At 37.9% G+C, this 18,950-nt stretch overlaps 1 protein-coding gene across 3 annotated transcripts in view; it reads left to right on the top strand.

Annotated features, from left to right (window-relative positions):
- The window catches only part of TMTC1 (transmembrane and tetratricopeptide repeat containing 1), a 286,278-nt gene extending 267,775 nt beyond the window's left edge, over window positions 1–18,503 (top strand). For 2 of the 3 annotated variants that reach the window (XM_025402401.1, XM_025402400.1), the window contains exons 13-18: window positions 463–598; window positions 1,521–1,665; window positions 2,594–2,731; window positions 4,480–4,602; window positions 6,985–7,062; window positions 12,367–18,503. In XM_025402401.1, coding sequence (XP_025258186.1) covers window positions 463–598; window positions 1,521–1,665; window positions 2,594–2,731; window positions 4,480–4,602; window positions 6,985–7,062; window positions 12,367–12,507 — 761 coding nt within the window. In that variant the 3' untranslated portion in view covers window positions 12,508–18,503. The remainder of the gene's footprint in view (window positions 1–462; window positions 599–1,520; window positions 1,666–2,593; window positions 2,732–4,479; window positions 4,603–6,984; window positions 7,063–12,366) is intronic. The other variant, XM_025402399.1, reaches the window with a different exon arrangement.
- The last annotated feature ends 447 nt before the right edge of the window (window positions 18,504–18,950 follow it).

Raw genomic sequence — 18,950 nt, 5'->3', positions numbered from 1 at the left:
TGCTTCAATTGCTATGTTGCAGTATAGTTCATTGACACAGACCCTTAGAAATTGCTTCTAGACAGTTTTATTTCTATGGTAGCCTGTTCTATTTTTTATATAACGAGGGCCAGTTATATCTTGGATAAATAACAATCACTAATAATCTGAAGACATCCTATTAGCAAGAGCAATGACCAGAAAAATTTTGACTAAAATAATATATATAATTAAAAGAATAGGTTTTAGTTTTTACTGCTTTTTTTGTTAATTTTTTTGGAAGTATGAATGAACAGTGAAATGGTTCAAAGTTAGGCAGTGGCCAGGATGAGAAGCTAAAATGCAAGCTAATTTGCATATTGAATAATTTTGGTATAACTCTGTAATAATGAGAAAGAATTGTAAGTCAGAAGAGAAAGTGAAAAGTTCGTGTCTTTTATAAAAAGACATGTTCTGCTCTTACCAACCTATCACTGGTTACAGGCTTACCAGAAAAGGCGGTGGCCCATTACCAACAGGCCATCAAACTTAGCCCCAGTCATCACGTGGCCATGGTGAACTTGGGAAGACTCTACAGGTCACTGGGAGAGAACAGCATGGCTGAAGAATGGTACAAACGGTAAAGTTCCCTTTCTTGGCTTTATAAGTTGGCCAGGAACCTCAGCAATCGCTCATCAGCTTCTTAGTTAATGGGAATAAGTGTGCTGTCAGAATACTAGCAAATTTTGCCAATTCGGGTGATACAAATTCTTATCTCCAAAGGAAGCAACCACAACAATATAAATGGGATCATAATTCATGACTTTGGCTTGCTGATTAGACTATAGTGCTGAACCAAGGTTGAAATTTAATTCCCACTTTAGTCAGTTTGTTGTTTTCTGAATCCATGGATTACAACCCCAATCATAAATAACAATTTAAAAAATGAGAATACATGAAAAACTATGCACACATGAGAACAAATTCATCATATAATTAATGGGAAAGACCCTTGGGGCTCAGTTTCCCTATTGATAGGTCGATAAGACAATCTTACGTTCCAAGCATGGCATCATGATCATTTTGTAAAAACCTTGTTCTTGGCCAGGAGTGGTGGCTCACACCTGTAATCCCAGCACTTTGGGAGGCCAATAAGGTCGAATCACCTGAGGTCAGGTGTTCAAGACCAACTTGGCCAACATCATGAAACCTCGTCTCTACTGAAAGTACAAAAATTAGCCAGGCGTGATGGCAGGCACCTGTAATCCCTGATACTTAGGAGGCTGAGGCAGGAGAATTGCTTGAACCCGGGAGGTAGAGGTTGCAGTGAGCCAAGATTGTGCCACTGCACTCCAGCCTGGCTGATAGAGTGACACTCTGTCTCAAAAAAAAAAAAGAAAAGAAAAGAAAACAAAAAGCCAAAAACCTTATTCTTGATATAAAAACAAAGACCATATTGGAGCAGAGGTTCAAACCATGGAGTCATCCCTAAATCTAAGCCTAGATATTTGAAAATGTACCTATTAGAAGAGAAATGTCAATTAGATTTTCTCCATACTCAGCGCCCTGCAGGTGGCACACAAAGCTGAGATATTGTCACCTTTGGGAGCACTGTACTACAACACTGGCCGATACGAAGAGGCTTTGCAGATTTACCAGGAAGCTGCAGCACTTCAGCCTTCTCAAAGAGAGCTCCGCTTGGCACTGGTGAGTAGGATGAAAGAAAATGAAGTTGGCAACCTAAGCACAGCCAGCCATAGAGAGAGCTGTAGTCCTCACGCCTCAAAACTGGAGCTGGAATGCCATAATACATCCACTGTATGAATATTCATACAGCCAATATTAGAGCCATTCTCTAGAGACATGGACACCAAAAATACTGCATTTTTGTTTTGAAATAACTTCAAACTTACGAAAATGTTGCAATAATAGTAAAAAATTACCATATACCCTTTCATCCAGATCCAATGCTTTATAACATTTTGATGCATTTATCACTCCCTTGTGTATGCATGTAGATGTGTATATACATACATGTATATGTGTGCGTATTTAGATATGTGTGTTTGTATATACCTATTATTAGTATGTGTTATTTTTTTCCTGAACCATGTGGAAATTAGATGTACATATCATTCCCCTTTATCTCCAAATACATTTGCAAATAGTTTCTAAGAAGGACATTCTCTAACATAACCACAGTATATTTATTAAACTCAGGAAAATTAACATCATACCAACAAAATTTTTATTTCAGTGTTTGGAACTTCACTCCTTAGATGTGCAATACATCAAATTTGTTATCTTGCTATAAACACACTGTTCTGATGAAATCAGAGGAAATTCTTTCTCTTCTGACATATTTAGTCAACCTTTTTTAAGAGCCACAAGCCGTTTCACTGGATATCTTTGGTGTTTCTGCCATTCACTCACAAACGGATGCACAAAACTAAATAAAGAAACAAACAGCAAAAAGTCAAAACCTGAAAACTGGTGATTCAGCCTTCTCTATGAGTCACTAAATTGATGCTGAGCGTGTTTGTCAGGAATGCATTCTGAATGCTTCTATTCAGGGATGCTTTATTTGATAAGGTAATGAAGTCTCTGCTAAGCCAAAGTCCATGTGGTTTTGTAGGCTCAGGTTTTGGCCGTGATGGGTCAGACAAAAGAAGCTGAAAAGATGACCAATCACATTGTGTCAGAGGAGACCGGGTGCCTTGAATGCTATCGCCTCTTGTCAGCCATCTATAGCAAGCAGGAGAACCACGACAAGGTAAAGAAGGACATTGTTTCGAGTTCTTTGGATTCATGGGTTAAACATGGGGTGCACCTAAGTGATTCTCCAGTTTGCATGTTTATAAGCCTGGGAGATCTTAAATCTTATCAGTCAGCATATCCTATCTTGTGGAAACTTTTCACAGATATCCCCTTAACACCTAAGATGTCCTCTTGTAATAATATTTTCTGGGCTTATGCTTGGTGTAAAGCTTTTATGTGGTATTGTCTCAGTTTGTTTTCAGCTAAGTCTATAAAGATCAAGACCAACATTTATATGCATTATTATTTTGCATTTTCCTTCTTCTATATTGTTTTATGTAATCCCCATAACAACCATGCTTTACAGGGCTGTTATGAGGATTACATAAAACAATATAGAAGAGGAATATATAAGAAGATTACATGAAACAGTATCTAAGAAGGAAACACAGGGTGACCTGGTGTCACAACCGTTATTGTATATCTCCATTTTAAAAGTCACATAATCAGTAAATTTATAAATTGACTCAATAAAAGAATTGTTGAAGGCCTGCTATGTTCTGGCCACTGTAGTAGGCATCAGAAATAAAGTGATATTAAAAAAACAAAAAGTCACTGCCCTTGTCTTCGTGGAGCTAACCCATAGAGAAGGAGATTAAACAAGTACTCACAAAACAAATGGAGAGTGATAGCTGTGCCCAGGCATATCATGAAGAGCTACCTGTCCCAAAGAGCATTTAATCAGGGGACCCGATGACTCTGGGAGACCAGGTTTCCCTGTGAAGTGATGTGAAGGTGAGGGCTGGATGAAGAATAAGAGTTAACAGGCAGAGGAAGAAGCAAGGAGGATTCTGGTCTGGGAAACACACATGAAAAGCCCGTGGCAGCAGCAAGGGGCGTCTCTGAGGAATGGGCATGAGGGAGCGGGAGTACCGTAGGAACGCAAGCACAGGCTGCTGGGAGGACACTCCCTGGGGCCAGGCCAAGGGTTTTGTTCCTTACCCTGGGAGAAGCTTTGGGTTTCTGTGGAGAGGAGCAACATGATAGATAGTTGCTTTGAGGGGATCTTTGGCTGCAGCGAGGTCAGTAGGTGCTGGGGGCAGAATGGTCACTAGGACCTGAGAGGGACTGGTGGGGTGGTCCCGATGGACCCATGTTCAGGGCAAACGTCTGATGCCAAATCTTATTTTCTTTCAACTGTATCACACCACCTCCCTGTAAAGTAATCAAGGATATTTTATTGCCACTCATCGATACATGAGAAAACTGGAGTGTAAAAAAGTTATTTTGTCAGAGCCACTAATTCCCAGTGAGGAAATCAAAGATAATGAAGAATGTATATATATTTGAGACAAGGCCTTCCTCTGATTCCCAGGCTGGAGTACAGTGGCATGATCTCACCTCACTATAAGGTCCACCTCCCAGGGCTCAAGAGATCCTCCCACCTCAGTCCCCCCAGTAGCTGGGATTACAGGTGCGCACCACCACACCTGGCTAATTTTTGTATTTTTTTGTAGAGACAGGGTTGCACCATGTTGCCCAGACTGATCTTGAGCTACTGGGCTCAAGCAATCTACCCGCTTCAACCTCCCAAAGTTCTAGGATTACAGCCATTAGCCACCACGCCTGACCAAGAATTGTATTTTGATTGTCACATACCACACCCGCTGACACATAGGAACAAAAAATATAAATTTTATCTGTTAAGTAAGTTTTACTTTACCTAATCGGCATTTATCCTGTCTTACTTTCCAACCTCTGCAGGCACTTGATGTTATAGACAAGGCTCTCCAGCTGAAACCAAAGGACCCAAAAGTCATTTCTGAACTTTTTTTCACAAAAGGAAACCAACTAAGAGAGCAGAATCTTCTTGACAAAGCTTTTGAGGTATAAACTCTTCATTGAAACTAATACTCTTTCTCTCTTTAAGGAAACATGTACAGTAAGATCTATCACTGGCATGTTTGTGGAGTGAGTGAGTTTTTTGACTAATTGACATAAAGTTTTGTTTTTTTTTTATCATTAAGCATCTGACCCTTGACTATTCAGAATTACACATTTATTTTTCTGAATAATCATCTTTAACTTGACATTCACAGCATTCTGCATTTTGGTCTCAAACTAGCTTCTCTCTGTCTCTCTGACTGCAAGAACCTTCTATTCCAGCTGGACTAGTACCTGAAAAGCCTTGGACATTTCCACATGTCCTTGAAACGCCCTCTCTTGACTTGGAGGATGAGATTTCCACTCATCCACCAAGACACAGTCTTTGTCCTCCTGCCTTAGGAAGCCCTCCCTAACCATCCTTATTCCCTGTGACCTTACTTCTTCTGAACTCTTAAAAAGCATGGACTGTCTCATGAAGGTACCAATCATTTGAAAGTGTCACATATTACATTGTATTATTAGGTCCGTCCCCCAACCCCCATATGTGTGTGTGTGTCTCTGTGTGTACAGGCAGGTACAAATCCTTGCATAGTTTATCTCCCCAATTAGATTGGACTTTCCTTGTAGAAAGGGGCTGCATCCTTCTCTGTTCTAAAACAGTGTTTTGCATCTTATAAGGTGTTCAGTATCTACGGCTTTGGAATAAAACTTATTCACAGGTTGAACTCAAGACATTTATAAGTAGAAATAGAAATGTTAATGTTGCATACTTTAAAAATTTGTGACAATGTTAAATGCTTTTTCCTTATATCTGGTAAAGCCACAAATTAATGAAGTCATAAAATTATACTAAATATATTATAGGAAAAGTAAAATCTCAAATGATACAATTGTGTTGGGAAATAAACAAGTGAGTGGCTTTTAAAATATTATTGGAAAACACATGGGAAGATATTTGGGCAAGCTCATTTGAATGTGAACCCTTTAAACAAAAACGGAAATTGTGGCATTTTATTCTGAAAAATTGTAACCATTTTTCTCAGAATTTGTAGGGTTTTCTCTGCCTTTTGAACATTTTCAATATCTTCATTCTTATTTATAACTAATGTGAACATTATTAATAACTTAATTGTGAATATTTATGTGTGTGTGTGTGTATATATATGTATATATATGGCATTGATTCATAATAACAGCTAAAATGTATTAGCACTTTATGTATGATTCATATGTATTATGTAACTTAATCTTCACAGGAATCCTACAAGAAAGGCATGGTCATTATCATCATTTTATAGTTTTGTAAACTCAGGCTTAAAGTTCATATCTTGCTCAAGGTCACAGAAATGGGTAAGAGATGGCATCAGGGTTTGAATCCAGCTCTCCTACACTACATTCCCATCTCTGCTGATATAAATTAATCCAAGAGACACACGCTTTTGGTTTATTTTAGCAGCTTTTTGAAAGTATGGTTTCTTAGCATTTCTTTCTTTCCCTTAAAACTGAAGTAGAGGAGAATGGACCAGATTGTACTTGATGGATCTGCTTGGTCATATTCTTGCTAATGAAAATAGCAAGGAACATTAAAATATATGCACAAATACGTAGCTTTGTTTTTAAAGGCAATGCCCTTAACCTGTGGCTTTATTTCAGGTGACCACGTGAGACTCAGTGGTGAGCATACCCTTGATGCAAAACATGCATAATGTTAAAAATATACCACACATCACTGATACTACATTTAATAGGATACATGTTATTCAGACCTAAGAAAGTGCTTGAGGGATAGGTAACTCTCTTTAAACATTTGAAGACTTTTTATATGGCAGGGGAAAAAAGACTGTCTAATGAATAAAACTATCCCCTAGTAAAGTAGATGTTCTTAAAGAGGCAGTGATCCATTTTAAGAATTTCAGCATAGGCTGAACGACTAGGTCAGTTATATTGTAAAAGGGCATACTGCATTAGGGTTAAACTGCTTAGAGGACTACCCCAAAATTCTGTCATTATAAAAAGAATTTTCTTACCAATTCCATTTGCAGTGAAAAAAGGCCAAAAAGTACAATTTTCTTGCAGGTCAAGGACAGTTGAAAATGATATGATATCATAGAAATCACCGGAATTCCCTGCAGGCATCCTCAGTCTCTCTGAGTCCAAAGGTTAGCTCTGCAGGGAAATTATACATTTCAGTTTCCTCCACTTTAGAATCATCAACTTTGAAAAATAATAGAAATAAACAGGGTCTCCTGTGAACTAGTAGCGGCTGGTTTCATTGTATTAATACCTTAAATTTTCACATGTGAAGAAAGTGGTTTTGGCAATCCTGGAGCGTTAAAGATGGGGCTTTGTTTCCTAACCTGAAGCTATTTCTTATTTATTTAGAGCTATAGAGCGGCTGTGCAACTAAATCCAGACCAAGCACAGGCCTGGATGAACATGGGTGGCATCCAACATATCAAGGTAGGAGAATAATTCACTTCCATGTGGACCGGGCTCTCCCCTTGTGTTTTCTCTTTCTGTCTTTCTTCTTTCTTAAGGGATCAAGGAACTATTGTTAATTTCCTTTTTGAAATCATTTGAATATCAAAAGCATGGGAGTTTAAAAGTGAAATAGCTCAGTTTATGTTCACTTTGCATGATCTAGATATTGAATATCATGAAGCTATTTTAAAAATAAATCTATATAAATTAGATTTTATGATTTTTCTAACCATGAAGAAAATCATATGTACCTAGCGGAAGTATCACAGAGCGGATAAAATCTGTTTATGGGAACTAAATCCTTGTTCAAGCTCAGCTCAGTATAGCTTAATTTCTTCCCAGTTTAACTCACTGTCAAGATTAAAGTGTTACTTAGAATATTACTTTCTATTTCTTATATCTAATATACCTTTTCTCCCTAATTTTTTACTAAAAAGCAAGCTTATTTGTTGTTTTGTTTTTCCAAAGGAAAAGCACTACCTTTGGGTGAGTCTTCCCAAGGATTGAAAATGACTTTTGGGGGACTATTATCTGTAACTAATACAATGAACGATTCACCATCATTCATTTATCCATCCATCCATTCATTTTCTAAGCATCTATGGCAAACATCCTATGTGCCAGATCCCCTTCCAGACACTGGGAATACAGTAATGAACCAAGAAGACAAAAATTCTTGTTCTTCTGGTGCTAGCAGGAGGAAATATATTAATATAAGGAGGAGGAGGAAGAGGTGATATGTTACTACAAACATACATGAATGCTTAATGCATACATATGTGCATATGTATATGTATAAAATATATTAGATGGTGATAAGTGCTAAGGAGAAAAAAGAGAAAGAAGATTGGAATGCCAGAGAATAAGGGCTAAAATTTTAAATTCAGATGGTTAGGAAAGGGCTCAGTTACAAAGTAGTATTTGAGCAGAGACCTGAAGGAGTAAGCCGTGTGGTGAAATAGGGAAAGAGCACCAGCACGTGCAAAGGCCCTAAGGTTTGAGCATGCCTGTTGTTTAAAGAGTAGGGAGGAGGCAGCGTGGCAGGGAGAGAGCAAAGGAAAGGAAATGGGAGAAGCTGGGGTCAGAGAGGGTGCAGGGTCAGATCATGCAGGCCTTCAAGGAGTTTGTAATTACTTGGGCTTTTATGCCAAATGAGTCAGGGTTTTTGGAGGACTTTGAGCAGAGAAATGCCATGATCCAACATGTTTTTAAAGAACCACTCTTGTTTAGCTAACAGATTTTCAGTCTCTGCACTGACAAAATAGCAGTGTAGTGATTAGAATTTGAACAAAGTCCTAATGGGTTTTACGGTTAAGTGGAAACTGATCACTCTTGGAAACACACACAAAAAAGAGGACCCATGATTACACAAATGGGAGGGGTTAATGGGATAATTACCCTGCAACTGACAGCTTTGATCTGATAGATGGTGAATTCAAGCACGATATTTATCAGAGCCAAATTGCCCAAGCTCTGATCTTAATGATATTCTAGGATATCCAGTAATATCTAGTTGGGAAACAGAATGAACTTACTTTAAAAGAGTAAAATGATAATTTTAAATATTTTTAATCATATATTAAATAGTTACATTTTCAAATACAGTCATGTTCTGCATGACATCATTTTGGTCCAAGGTGGATCATATATATGATGATGGTCTCATGGTCTCATAAGATTATAACAACATGTTTTTACTACATCTTTTTTGTGTTTCAATATGTCTAGATACACAAATACCACTGTGTTACCATTACCTACAGTATTCACTACACTAATATGCTGTACAGGTTTGTGGTCTCGAATCCATAGACTATATCATATAGTCTAGGTGTGTAGTAGGCTATTTCATCTAGGTTTATGTGGCTATATCCTATGATGTTTGCCAAAAGGAAAATCACCTAATGACACCTTTCTCAGAAGGTACCTTTGTCATTAAGTGATAAATGACTGCAATGTGCTCAATATGTTTTCAGATGGAGTGTGTCTGCAGCTAAAACAATGGGTTTAATTGTTAATTAGAAAAAGTGCAACAAATACACTCAAAAGTGTCCCCAAGAAGTCTGGAAATAACAGAGAAAATAGTATGTCTACTGCACTCTTTAACAGGTGAACCCATTGCTTTAAATTAGGAAGTACTTCCCTTGGGAAAGTGTCTAGAGATTAAAGAAGGATCTATTTACTACATTATTTTGAAATGTAATTAGTGCTGAGTAAAAATTAGTTTATCCTGTTTTTTGTCTTTGTGGCCATCATGTACTAGGTTGACCAATACAAAATTGCCATCTTTGTAGTTTTAAAGTGGTCTGATATCAGTTAGTTTATATGATGCAATCTAATGTAAATATATAGAGCAGACACATGGCTCAGATGTGATCATTTTGATGCCACTATTAGAATGCAGGGTTGTCCTTTTATGAAGCCTAAAAGATAATTATGACCTTTCTGTGTTTTGCATTGCCAGGTAATGTGTGCATCAGGCATTGTTATCCCATTCCTAGGCCTCGCTCCTTCCCTGAACTGGGGGAGGCGTAGGCAGACCTGAGAGCTCCAGCAAGGTTGAGAGTTGGAATATAGTACTTTGCAAGGAAGTTGCAGAAAGAGATGGGGGAAAGATGAGCGAGTGTCATAGTTGTCTCTTGCTCATGACACTTGGTTATAAAAAGTGATGCTTCTTACGAAGTCTTACATATAAGATGAAATGAGTGGACCAAGAAGTTATAATACATTTTTTATCATCAAAGAGTTGCATCAACCAGGCTATAGCACAAAGTCTGATTTTCAGTACTGCCTCATGACAGTAAATATGCATTTTCTTTCTTTTTTTTTTTTTTTTTTTTTTTTTTTTTGAGATACAGTCTCGCTCTGTCGCCCAGGCTGGAGTGCAGTGGCGCAATTTTGGCTCATGGCAAGCTCTGCCTCCCAGGTTTACACCATTCTCCTGCCTCAACCTCATGAGTAGCTGGGACTACAGGCGCCCGCCACCACACCAGGCTAATTTTTTTTTTTCATATTTTTAGTAGAGACGGGGTTTCACCGTGTTAGCCAGGATGGTGTCAATCTCCTGACCTTATAAATATGCATTTTCTAGAATGATGCTGTCCAGCAGAATTTTTGTGACAATGGAAATGTTCAGTATATGCCTTGTCCGAGGCAGTAGCCACTAGCTACATGTGGCTATTGAGCACTTGAAATATGGCTGGTGCAACTGAGAAACTGAATTTTTAATTAACTGTAACTAATTGAAATTGGAAAAGCCACTTGTGATTAGTGGCCACCAAGTGAACACAGTTCTGGAAATTGGATAATTCAGATATTTTACCTAGCATCTAGGGAATTGGAGATACTGACTTAAGGGATATAACTATTTTTTAAAATAGGGCCTCTAGGCTGGGCACAGTGGCTCATATCTGTAATCACAGCCCTTTGGGATGCTGAGGCTGGCAGGTCACCTGAGGTTGGGGGTTTGAGACCAGCCTGGCCAACATGGTGAAACCCTTTCTCTACTAACAAAATACAAAAATTAGCCAGACATGGTGGCACACGCCTGTAGTACCAGCTACTCTGGAGGCTGAGGCATGAGAATTGTTTGAACCCAGGAGACAGAGGTTACAGGGCCCCAACATTGCACCACTGCACTCCAGCCTGGGCTACAGAGGGAAAAAAAAATAGAGCTTCTACTTTAGTTCAGAAAAGGGCAATTTGAGGAAGAGAAAAGGAACTGGGTTTTGTGAGAAAGGACAGAGAAGCCTTGTGATCAGAGAAGAAGAACCCAAGGCCCTTGACTGGGGCTGACATTCAAGGAGCCTCCTGGAAGAATTGCTTCAAAATCAACTGCAGGCAGAACAGATTGTGAGAGCACTCTTAGACCCAAAAGTGTACAGCTGTCTGCATGTAAGTGCTAAGGCTAACAAAAATCAGAGGACATTTGGAAGACATATCCTCGAATTGAAAACAATAATAATTGAATATAGCAAATGCAAGTTCCCACTTGTTCAGCAATCTGTTTAACTTCTTATCAGAGTCATTGTTAATACTTCGTTTTGTTGTACATGCCAGTGCCTGGATATCTAATGCACAATTTCTTGTTCTGTCATTTCCACTTTCCTTTTCACCAATATGACCAGTGAATACAGTAAGAAATAGACACTATTGACACAGAGCCAGGATAGTCACTAGTAACAGTAATGATAGTATCATATTGAGCGCTCACTATGTGTCTAAGCTTTTGACAGGTATTTGGAAGATAGGTGAGCATTCGATAAGTATTAGTTCCTTGTTGCTACGTGTGTCTTCACTCTAAGAGATATAATTTTTAATTGTGATGGAAATGTAGAGGGTCATGGGTATTTATCTACATGGGAGCTATAACTAAAAATAGATGGAACAAATTGATACTTTTTGTAATGGGAGGAACTCCAACAACCTTAGCTCTGAGACTTTGCAGAATACAGATCTAAAAGAGGGTGGAACGAATAATGGAGGTAATACATCCAGTAGCAGAAAAAGTGCTGAAAAAAGCTAATAGCTATGACCGAGTTGCCAGGGACCCCTTCTGGGACCAGGCACACATGGTTGCTAGTTGAAGAGTCAAACGAAACAGTTGGAAGCCAACAGAGGTGGGGACAGTTGTGTTTAGTAGGTCAGGAGTGATATACTATACTGCACTAAAAGTATACAGCTGGTGCATACTGCTGCAAACCCACGGTAGTAGAAAATTTGACTTCACATTCTTATCAACACTTTTCATTGCATAAAAACTTTATTAGGCAAAAGTTACTTTTAGTTTTAAGCTGAAGATTAGAATAACTGCTATATCACTAAACAGATAGAGTGGATACACAAACTATTTAATCATTCTTCTTGCAGTTTTAAAAACATTTTCTCATCTCTCATTCTCCCACCCCCTCCACCCCATTCCCCTGATGTGAATTTTGTGCCATGGTTCCATTTAATTACAAAAGAACAGTACTAGCTCCCTGAGGACACTAGGAAACAATAACCTCACACCCTGCATTAGTAGAATTGAAAATCTGTTTTTCTGTCATTTATCCTTACAGTATAACTCTCCTCTTTCACATTCTCCAGCTGATCTAGTGCTTAAAACAAATAGAGTCTCCAAAAGCACCAATAGACAAGGATAAAATTACACATACAGACAGAGTTTCCATATGAGAACGTTAATGCAAAACTGGGCAGAGGGTCAGTTTCTTAGTCTCTTCATTCTCTGAGAGAGTTTTGTGATGGATCAGAATGTAATTGCGCTCTCTTTCTCACCCCCAGGGAAAATATGTGTCTGCAAGAGCTTATTATGAGAGAGCCTTACAGTTGGTTCCAGACAGCAAACTGCTGAAGGAAAATCTTGCCAAATTGGATCGCCTAGAAAAACGATTACAAGAAGTTCGAGAAAAGGATCAAACATAGCACCGTTTGAGTCAACCTCATAGGATAATGTGGTCCCTCTGAAAGGGGAGTGATGGAAGCCTTGCTTTCACATCAGCAGGGGCACAACTAATGAGATTTTCGCTCATTCCGAGTTCAGGGTGACACATTTTGGGGCATCTGCTGGTAGCCCAGTGCTGAAGGACTTGCTTTTCCATGAAGGAAGACGAAAACAGCAAACAAGGGCAAGAAGGTCTGAGAGGGAAGGAGAACGACATTTACACATTTTACAGATTTTTGTTTGGTTTAACTCCAGATTTCTCTTGATAGATCTCTGTGCTTTTGAGACCTGGAAATCTAATTCTGTTTAGACATTTTTTGTCCCAGAAATACAGAAGCTTGAAATGTTGTGAAGGCAGAGCTTCTATTCCTTATGGGATGAAATATTTCAAAAGAGGATACATCCTCTGTGGTAAGCCATTTGGAAAATCCGACCAAGAATTGGCTTATTTAATTCTCCAGAACCAGAAATGAGTATCTAATAGCTTTTGTAGAACCTTCCAGAATATGTGGGGAAAAAGGGCTATTGCTAAGTGAGCTTTATCTAATATCCCCCTAAGAGTATTCCTAGTGCTTTTTTGAAGAATTAAAGGGAAGCTCTTGGAATTGTGTATGGATGTCTTTATCCCTAGGGGGACATCAAGGAGCCGGGCACCCCTGATTCTTTATGGAAGTGTTTAAAACTATTTTAATTTTATTACAAGTATTACTAGAGTAGTGTTTTACTCTAAGATTTCAAAAGTGCATTTAAAATCATACATGTTCCCGCCTGCAAATATATTGTTATTTTGGTGGAGAAAAAACAGTATATTCTACATAAAAAATTAAAGATATTAACTGACAGAAATGTCCTACTTTATTATCTTAATGTTCAGACATCATGAGATTTATTATTTTTTGAAAAATATATTTAACCATTGAGGAACCTTTATGATGTATCACAGAAATCTTCATAGATTCTAATTAGATGGAAAAAGAGCTCTATTTATTTGTGTTCCTAGGCTTAATGAGAATTTTGGGCTTAGAACATCAATGATTAATACCTAGAATTCTTTGTTTTGAGAATATTATGGAGAATGCTCTAAAAATCTAGGGTAAAGATCTAAATTCAAATTTTAAATATATATTTATATTTAAGAGATAGGAAGGCAAAGTTGAACTCACAATTTGACATTTATTTTTAGTGTTATTTATTTCATAAGTTATAAAATAATTAATATATATACACACACACTTCTTTTTTCTCTGTACAAAGTGGTTTTAATATCAGCTTTCAAAACTGATCTTATAAAATGTAAATCTAAATTGTAAAATAGTTAAGTTTTAACAGTCCATTCCAAAATTTGTGTTGATTATTCACTTGCTAAAGAGATGTGAGGAATCAGCCTTCAGTGTTTTGGCAGTAGTATGTTTTGGAAGTGAAGAAGTTGGAACACCTGATTCTAATTTGGTCTTCATCATTAAAAACAAAACCAAAACACTCCAGACAGTACTGTTGGTAGTGCTGAGCCAGGTAGCACACAGACATAATAGCCTAAAGGCTCACATAAGTCACATGCTCAGGCCAGGGCAGGGTAAAAATAGCCTTCTGCTTCTTTCAACCCAGTATCACGAAGCACTAGCCCAGTGTTATTATTTGTTTTGTCAAGGTAAGTCTAAGTAAACAAGAAAAATTTCTGCAGAAGGCGTGGCGAGGGAAGTATTTTAAATGCAAATGATTACAGAATTTGAATTAGCATGCATCTCTTTGTGTGCATCAGTAATCCAATAATGTATATATTACCACTACGATCGCTTGTTTCTAATAGTTTTTTCATGTTATATAACATAAATGTATCCACAACCTTAATTAAGATATATTCTTCCTCCCAAAATCATAGTCCTAGGGTCAAGAAACATACTCCTGTGTTTATTGTAAAATAACAACCCCACCCTCAGATTGAAAAAACATGAAGCCCTAATGTCTAGGACTTTATTACAACTTTTCAGAATAATCTGTAATGAAAACTGATGCTTAAAACTTTAATGGAAAAGACTGAGCCCCAAATTGTGAACAGTTATTACACCTTACTTGAAGTGCTAATAAAGATAGGAGAGTACATTTGTTGGAATAATGGAAATGGTGATTTCAGCCTAAAAGTTCCTGAGGGTAAAGGATCACATGACCTTCAGGAAACTTTGCCTCCTGGTAGGTGCTTTCCTATCTCCCCCCATCCTTCCCTACCCCTTTTCCCTTTCCTTCCCTCCCTTTTTCTCTCACTGTCACTCTGTCTACACACACTGGCATCTTTTTGAACACTAAAAGTAAGCACTGTTTTTTAAAAAAGTAATTATTTGTTGGATCAGATACTTTTATCCCAAGTGAATACCTTCACTGAGATGTGGCCAATGCAATAGTTTCACAGTTAAAACAGTGCATATAAGAAAATAAATCACATACTATTTTTCAAAGATATTAAATGTATTTTGTAACTATTTTCATTTGGTCCTTGTAACACAAAATAATACATGGAACTTATCTTTATAATAAAAATGGAGTGCCCTCATTCATCATAGAGGTGCATCTAGTTTGCCCTTAATGAAAGTATACTTGCTGTGTGGATTGATAGCACCTTCTTGAAATGGAGGAGCACAGCTGGCTTCATGGATGTGCAATTTTTGCAGTCCCACGGGGCCCTGCACTCTGAAGCATGCTGAGCTCAGTTGAATGTATGATTTTTACTTATTTTTTTGAGACACAGTTCCACTTTGTCTTACTTTGTCACCCAGGATGGAGTGCAATGGCGAAAACATGGCTCACTATAGCCTTGACCTTCCTGGCTGAAGGGATCCTCCCAATTCAGCCTCCCAAGGAGCTGATACTGCAGGCATGTGCCAGCATGTCCAGCTAAGTTTTGTACTTTTTGTAGAGACAGGATTTCACCATGTTGCCCAGGCTGGTCTCAAACTCCCAGGCTCAAGCGATCTGCCCACCTCGGCCTCCCAAAGTGCTGGGGTTAGAGGCATAAACCACCATGTCTGGCTGAAATTTTTAATAATTCTTAATAATTTTTGAGCAAGAGGTCCACACTTTCATTTTGCACTGGGTTCCTAAACAGGTTCTGGGTAGGAAGGAAAGTGGCTGAGGATAAAACAGGAGTTGCTTTGGCCTGGCTGAACATTTGAACCAATGATCAGAGTTTCATTTTATGATTGTGTTACTCTGAACAGATTTGTTATTTTTTTCCAGCTACATTTAGAGTTCCTCATGTATATATCGCCCCTCTTTTTCCAGTCCATCTAACCTCTCCTTTTTTTGGTACCTAGAATCAGTTCCCCTTGCCTTCAAAATCCCTGACAAGTGTCCATTTCTTTATGTATGCTTTGATATAGAAGCCACAAGAATGGCTTTAGCAGCTTGTTTTAACCTTATGAATTATTCATTCAGGATTTTTAAAATGATTCAGATGCTTTCGATCTGTTAACAGTATTTGTAAAACATGTTTCAGTGATACAACATAGGTGAACTAAACCAAAGATGCAAATGCCTTGGAGGAAAAGAAGTTTTATTATAGAGAATCCTGAGATATATCCTTTTGGGTTGTTTAATTTAAAGCCTATCACAAAACAAAGAGAATTGTCGCACTTTAATTCCAACCTCCTACGGTACTTCACAACCCGTAGCATAAGAATCTGAAATTTGTAATAGGTGGTACCTAGTTTGATGCAGTGTTTTGCCGTGGTTGTGCAAATGCCTCGTGAAACGGTTTTTCAGTCAGACTAAATGAGAAAATCCAAACTGTCCTATCAAAACTGGCCCGCAATAACTGTAATGTGAGGAGAAACAAAGCAAATGTGGGTTTCCTATTGTCGTTGTAAGACATTCCAGGTTCTCAGATTGAAGAGCTACATTCAGCTGATAGTTGACATCTGTTCCCTCACACATAGTGGCTCTCAACACGGCTGCACTTTGGAATCACCTGAGGACCTTTCAGAATCTCTGGTTGAATCATCCTGGCTGTTCATGATTCCAATGCGCAGCTAAGCTGGAGAACCGCTACAAGGCTGATAACTGTAATGGGAGTTTGAAACTTTTACAAAATAATAGATGTTTATAATCTTTTGCAATTTTTACTTTTAAATCTGTACTAAAATGAGCCAAAGAAGTCTTAACAATGATTTATGGCACAATTGGTTGGTTGAGGCTATCGTTCCATGATTCACAAATAGGTGGTTATGTGGGGTGGTTTTGCACTTGTGGCAATTGGACTACAATTTGGCCTTAAAATTACAGAATTCCTGGTTCTCAGATGGAGAGGAATTGCCTTGAAATTTGCATGTACCAGACTAAGTGCCCAGTATATATGACTGATATTTTCATGACTCATAGAAGGTGTCCGTGGTATAGAGTTTATGCCTATATCTCTATCTTTATTTGGGGCACACATGAGCTTTTGTTAATTATTTCTTACTCGTACTTGTTAGAATCTGTTTTTGAAAAAAAAAAGAAACTTTTGCTTTGACTTTGTGGTGGATTCACCTTCTTAAAATAATAAATCTAGAGGATATTAGGAACGACATTCACAACAAATATAGTTAGAGGTGATTTTTAAAAAATTTTTGTTCCTAGTTTCCAAATTACATTTACTTTGATTTGATTATATGTTGGTATCTTCCAAATATAGCTTAACTTAGCTATCTAGATGGTATCTTTTGACATTTGAAAAGAATAAATACCTGTCAAATCTTGCATTTAGGCTGCAGTTGAATAAAATAAAAGCTTAGGGTGTCAAAAATAAGATAGAGAAATATTATAACATTTTATGATTATTCTTGAAGTCTTCGATACAAAAGGAAAATATGTTGAATAGTTCTTCCAAAAATATTATTTCCCTCAATATTTTATTTGTAGCCATGTAACTTAAAGAGAACAGAAAATAACTGCAATCAAAAGCATGGTTTAATATCAATCAAAGTGGCACAACAGAATTGATAAGATCTTTATAACAATCAATTGGCTGATATTAAAATATTGATTTTAATTGATCTTTTCAATTAAAGTCTTTATGGTCTGTAACTCATAAAATCAGCATCCACCACAATATATGCTCATTATTGGTTTGTAAGCGTAGATCACCATTGACTCCCACCTGGAAAGACACGTCTATGTCTAAAAATCCAGTAGTTTCTTCGCATTCTCAGTAGTACACATTGTATATGTATATGTATCAAATTTGGTAGTTTTCAATATGTGTGATGTCCTTTGGGGGTTATTTGTCTTGCTGGTCCACAGAAGGGGTACACTAGCCCAAGAATCAAGACATCTGAGTTCTAGTTCTAGCTCTGCCACTGGAGAGCCACCTTACCTGGGCCAAGTTGGCCAGTGTCTCAGTCATGTTTACCACCCATGAAAGGACTGGTTGGTTTGATGTTTCCATTAAGCTCAATGAGTAACTCGAATGGTTACTCTTGAATCTGGATTGAAAAACACTATGCATCTGATGAGATAATTCATAACTGTTGCCGTTTTTTAAATGATACAACCCTAAAAGTGACTGAATTGCCCAAATGCTTGAACATGGCAGAGGTAGTTACTCTTATTTTACAGTCTGTGCACTTAAAAATTCCTACAGTGATTGTTACTTTACTGGGGAAAAAAGATGAGGTGAAACTTCCTCCCAAGGAATTAAAATATCTGTAGAAGCCATGGCTCGCTTTTACAATGTGGAAATCATTTGATTTGCTGTAATTCACGCAGATCCCTCCTTTTGTCAGGGGGAAATGATTTGCATCATGTTCTTTTTTCATACTTCCTGTTTTGATCAGTTGTATGTAAATGTACATTTTTGTTACTTTGACTGTGCCCGTTAGAATTTATCTTCCATAAAGTATTTCTTCCATTGAGTCTAATGATGTATACTTTGCCTAGGTCTTTCCAAAATTAAATTTATGTAAATGTCTATTTTATATAAAATATGATTAAAATAAGTATGTCTGGTTTCAATCTCTCAAGTACTTCATGGTTAGTACCTACTGATGTCCGTGTCACCAGGAGTGTCTGTTTTAACAATTTTTTTAAAAGGACCATCTTCCTTCCTTTCATTCATTTACTCATTTCATTGCATTGTTCTGTGTGCTTCCTGTCGGCTCTCTTCCCCTTCCTCCACACAGTGCCAATTCAGTACTCGCCCACTCCAGATCCACTCCCCCATCATGCTTAGATGCTGTCACCTCTCTCTTCACAGAGTAAATAAAAGGTAGGCCGGGCGCGGTGGCTCAAGCCTGTAATCCCAGCACTTTGGGAGGCCGAGACGGGCGGATCACGAGGTCAGGAGATCGAGACCATCCTGGCTAACACGGTGAAACCCCGTCTCTACTAAGAAATACAAAAAATTAGCCGGGCGAGGTGGCAGCGCCTGTAGTCCCAGCTACTCGGGAGGCTGAGG

This window comes from Theropithecus gelada, chromosome 11 (assembly GCF_003255815.1).
Source record: "Theropithecus gelada isolate Dixy chromosome 11, Tgel_1.0, whole genome shotgun sequence".
NCBI classification, from domain to species: domain Eukaryota; kingdom Metazoa; phylum Chordata; class Mammalia; order Primates; family Cercopithecidae; genus Theropithecus; species Theropithecus gelada.
This window is presented reverse-complemented; position numbering and strand designations above follow the sequence as displayed.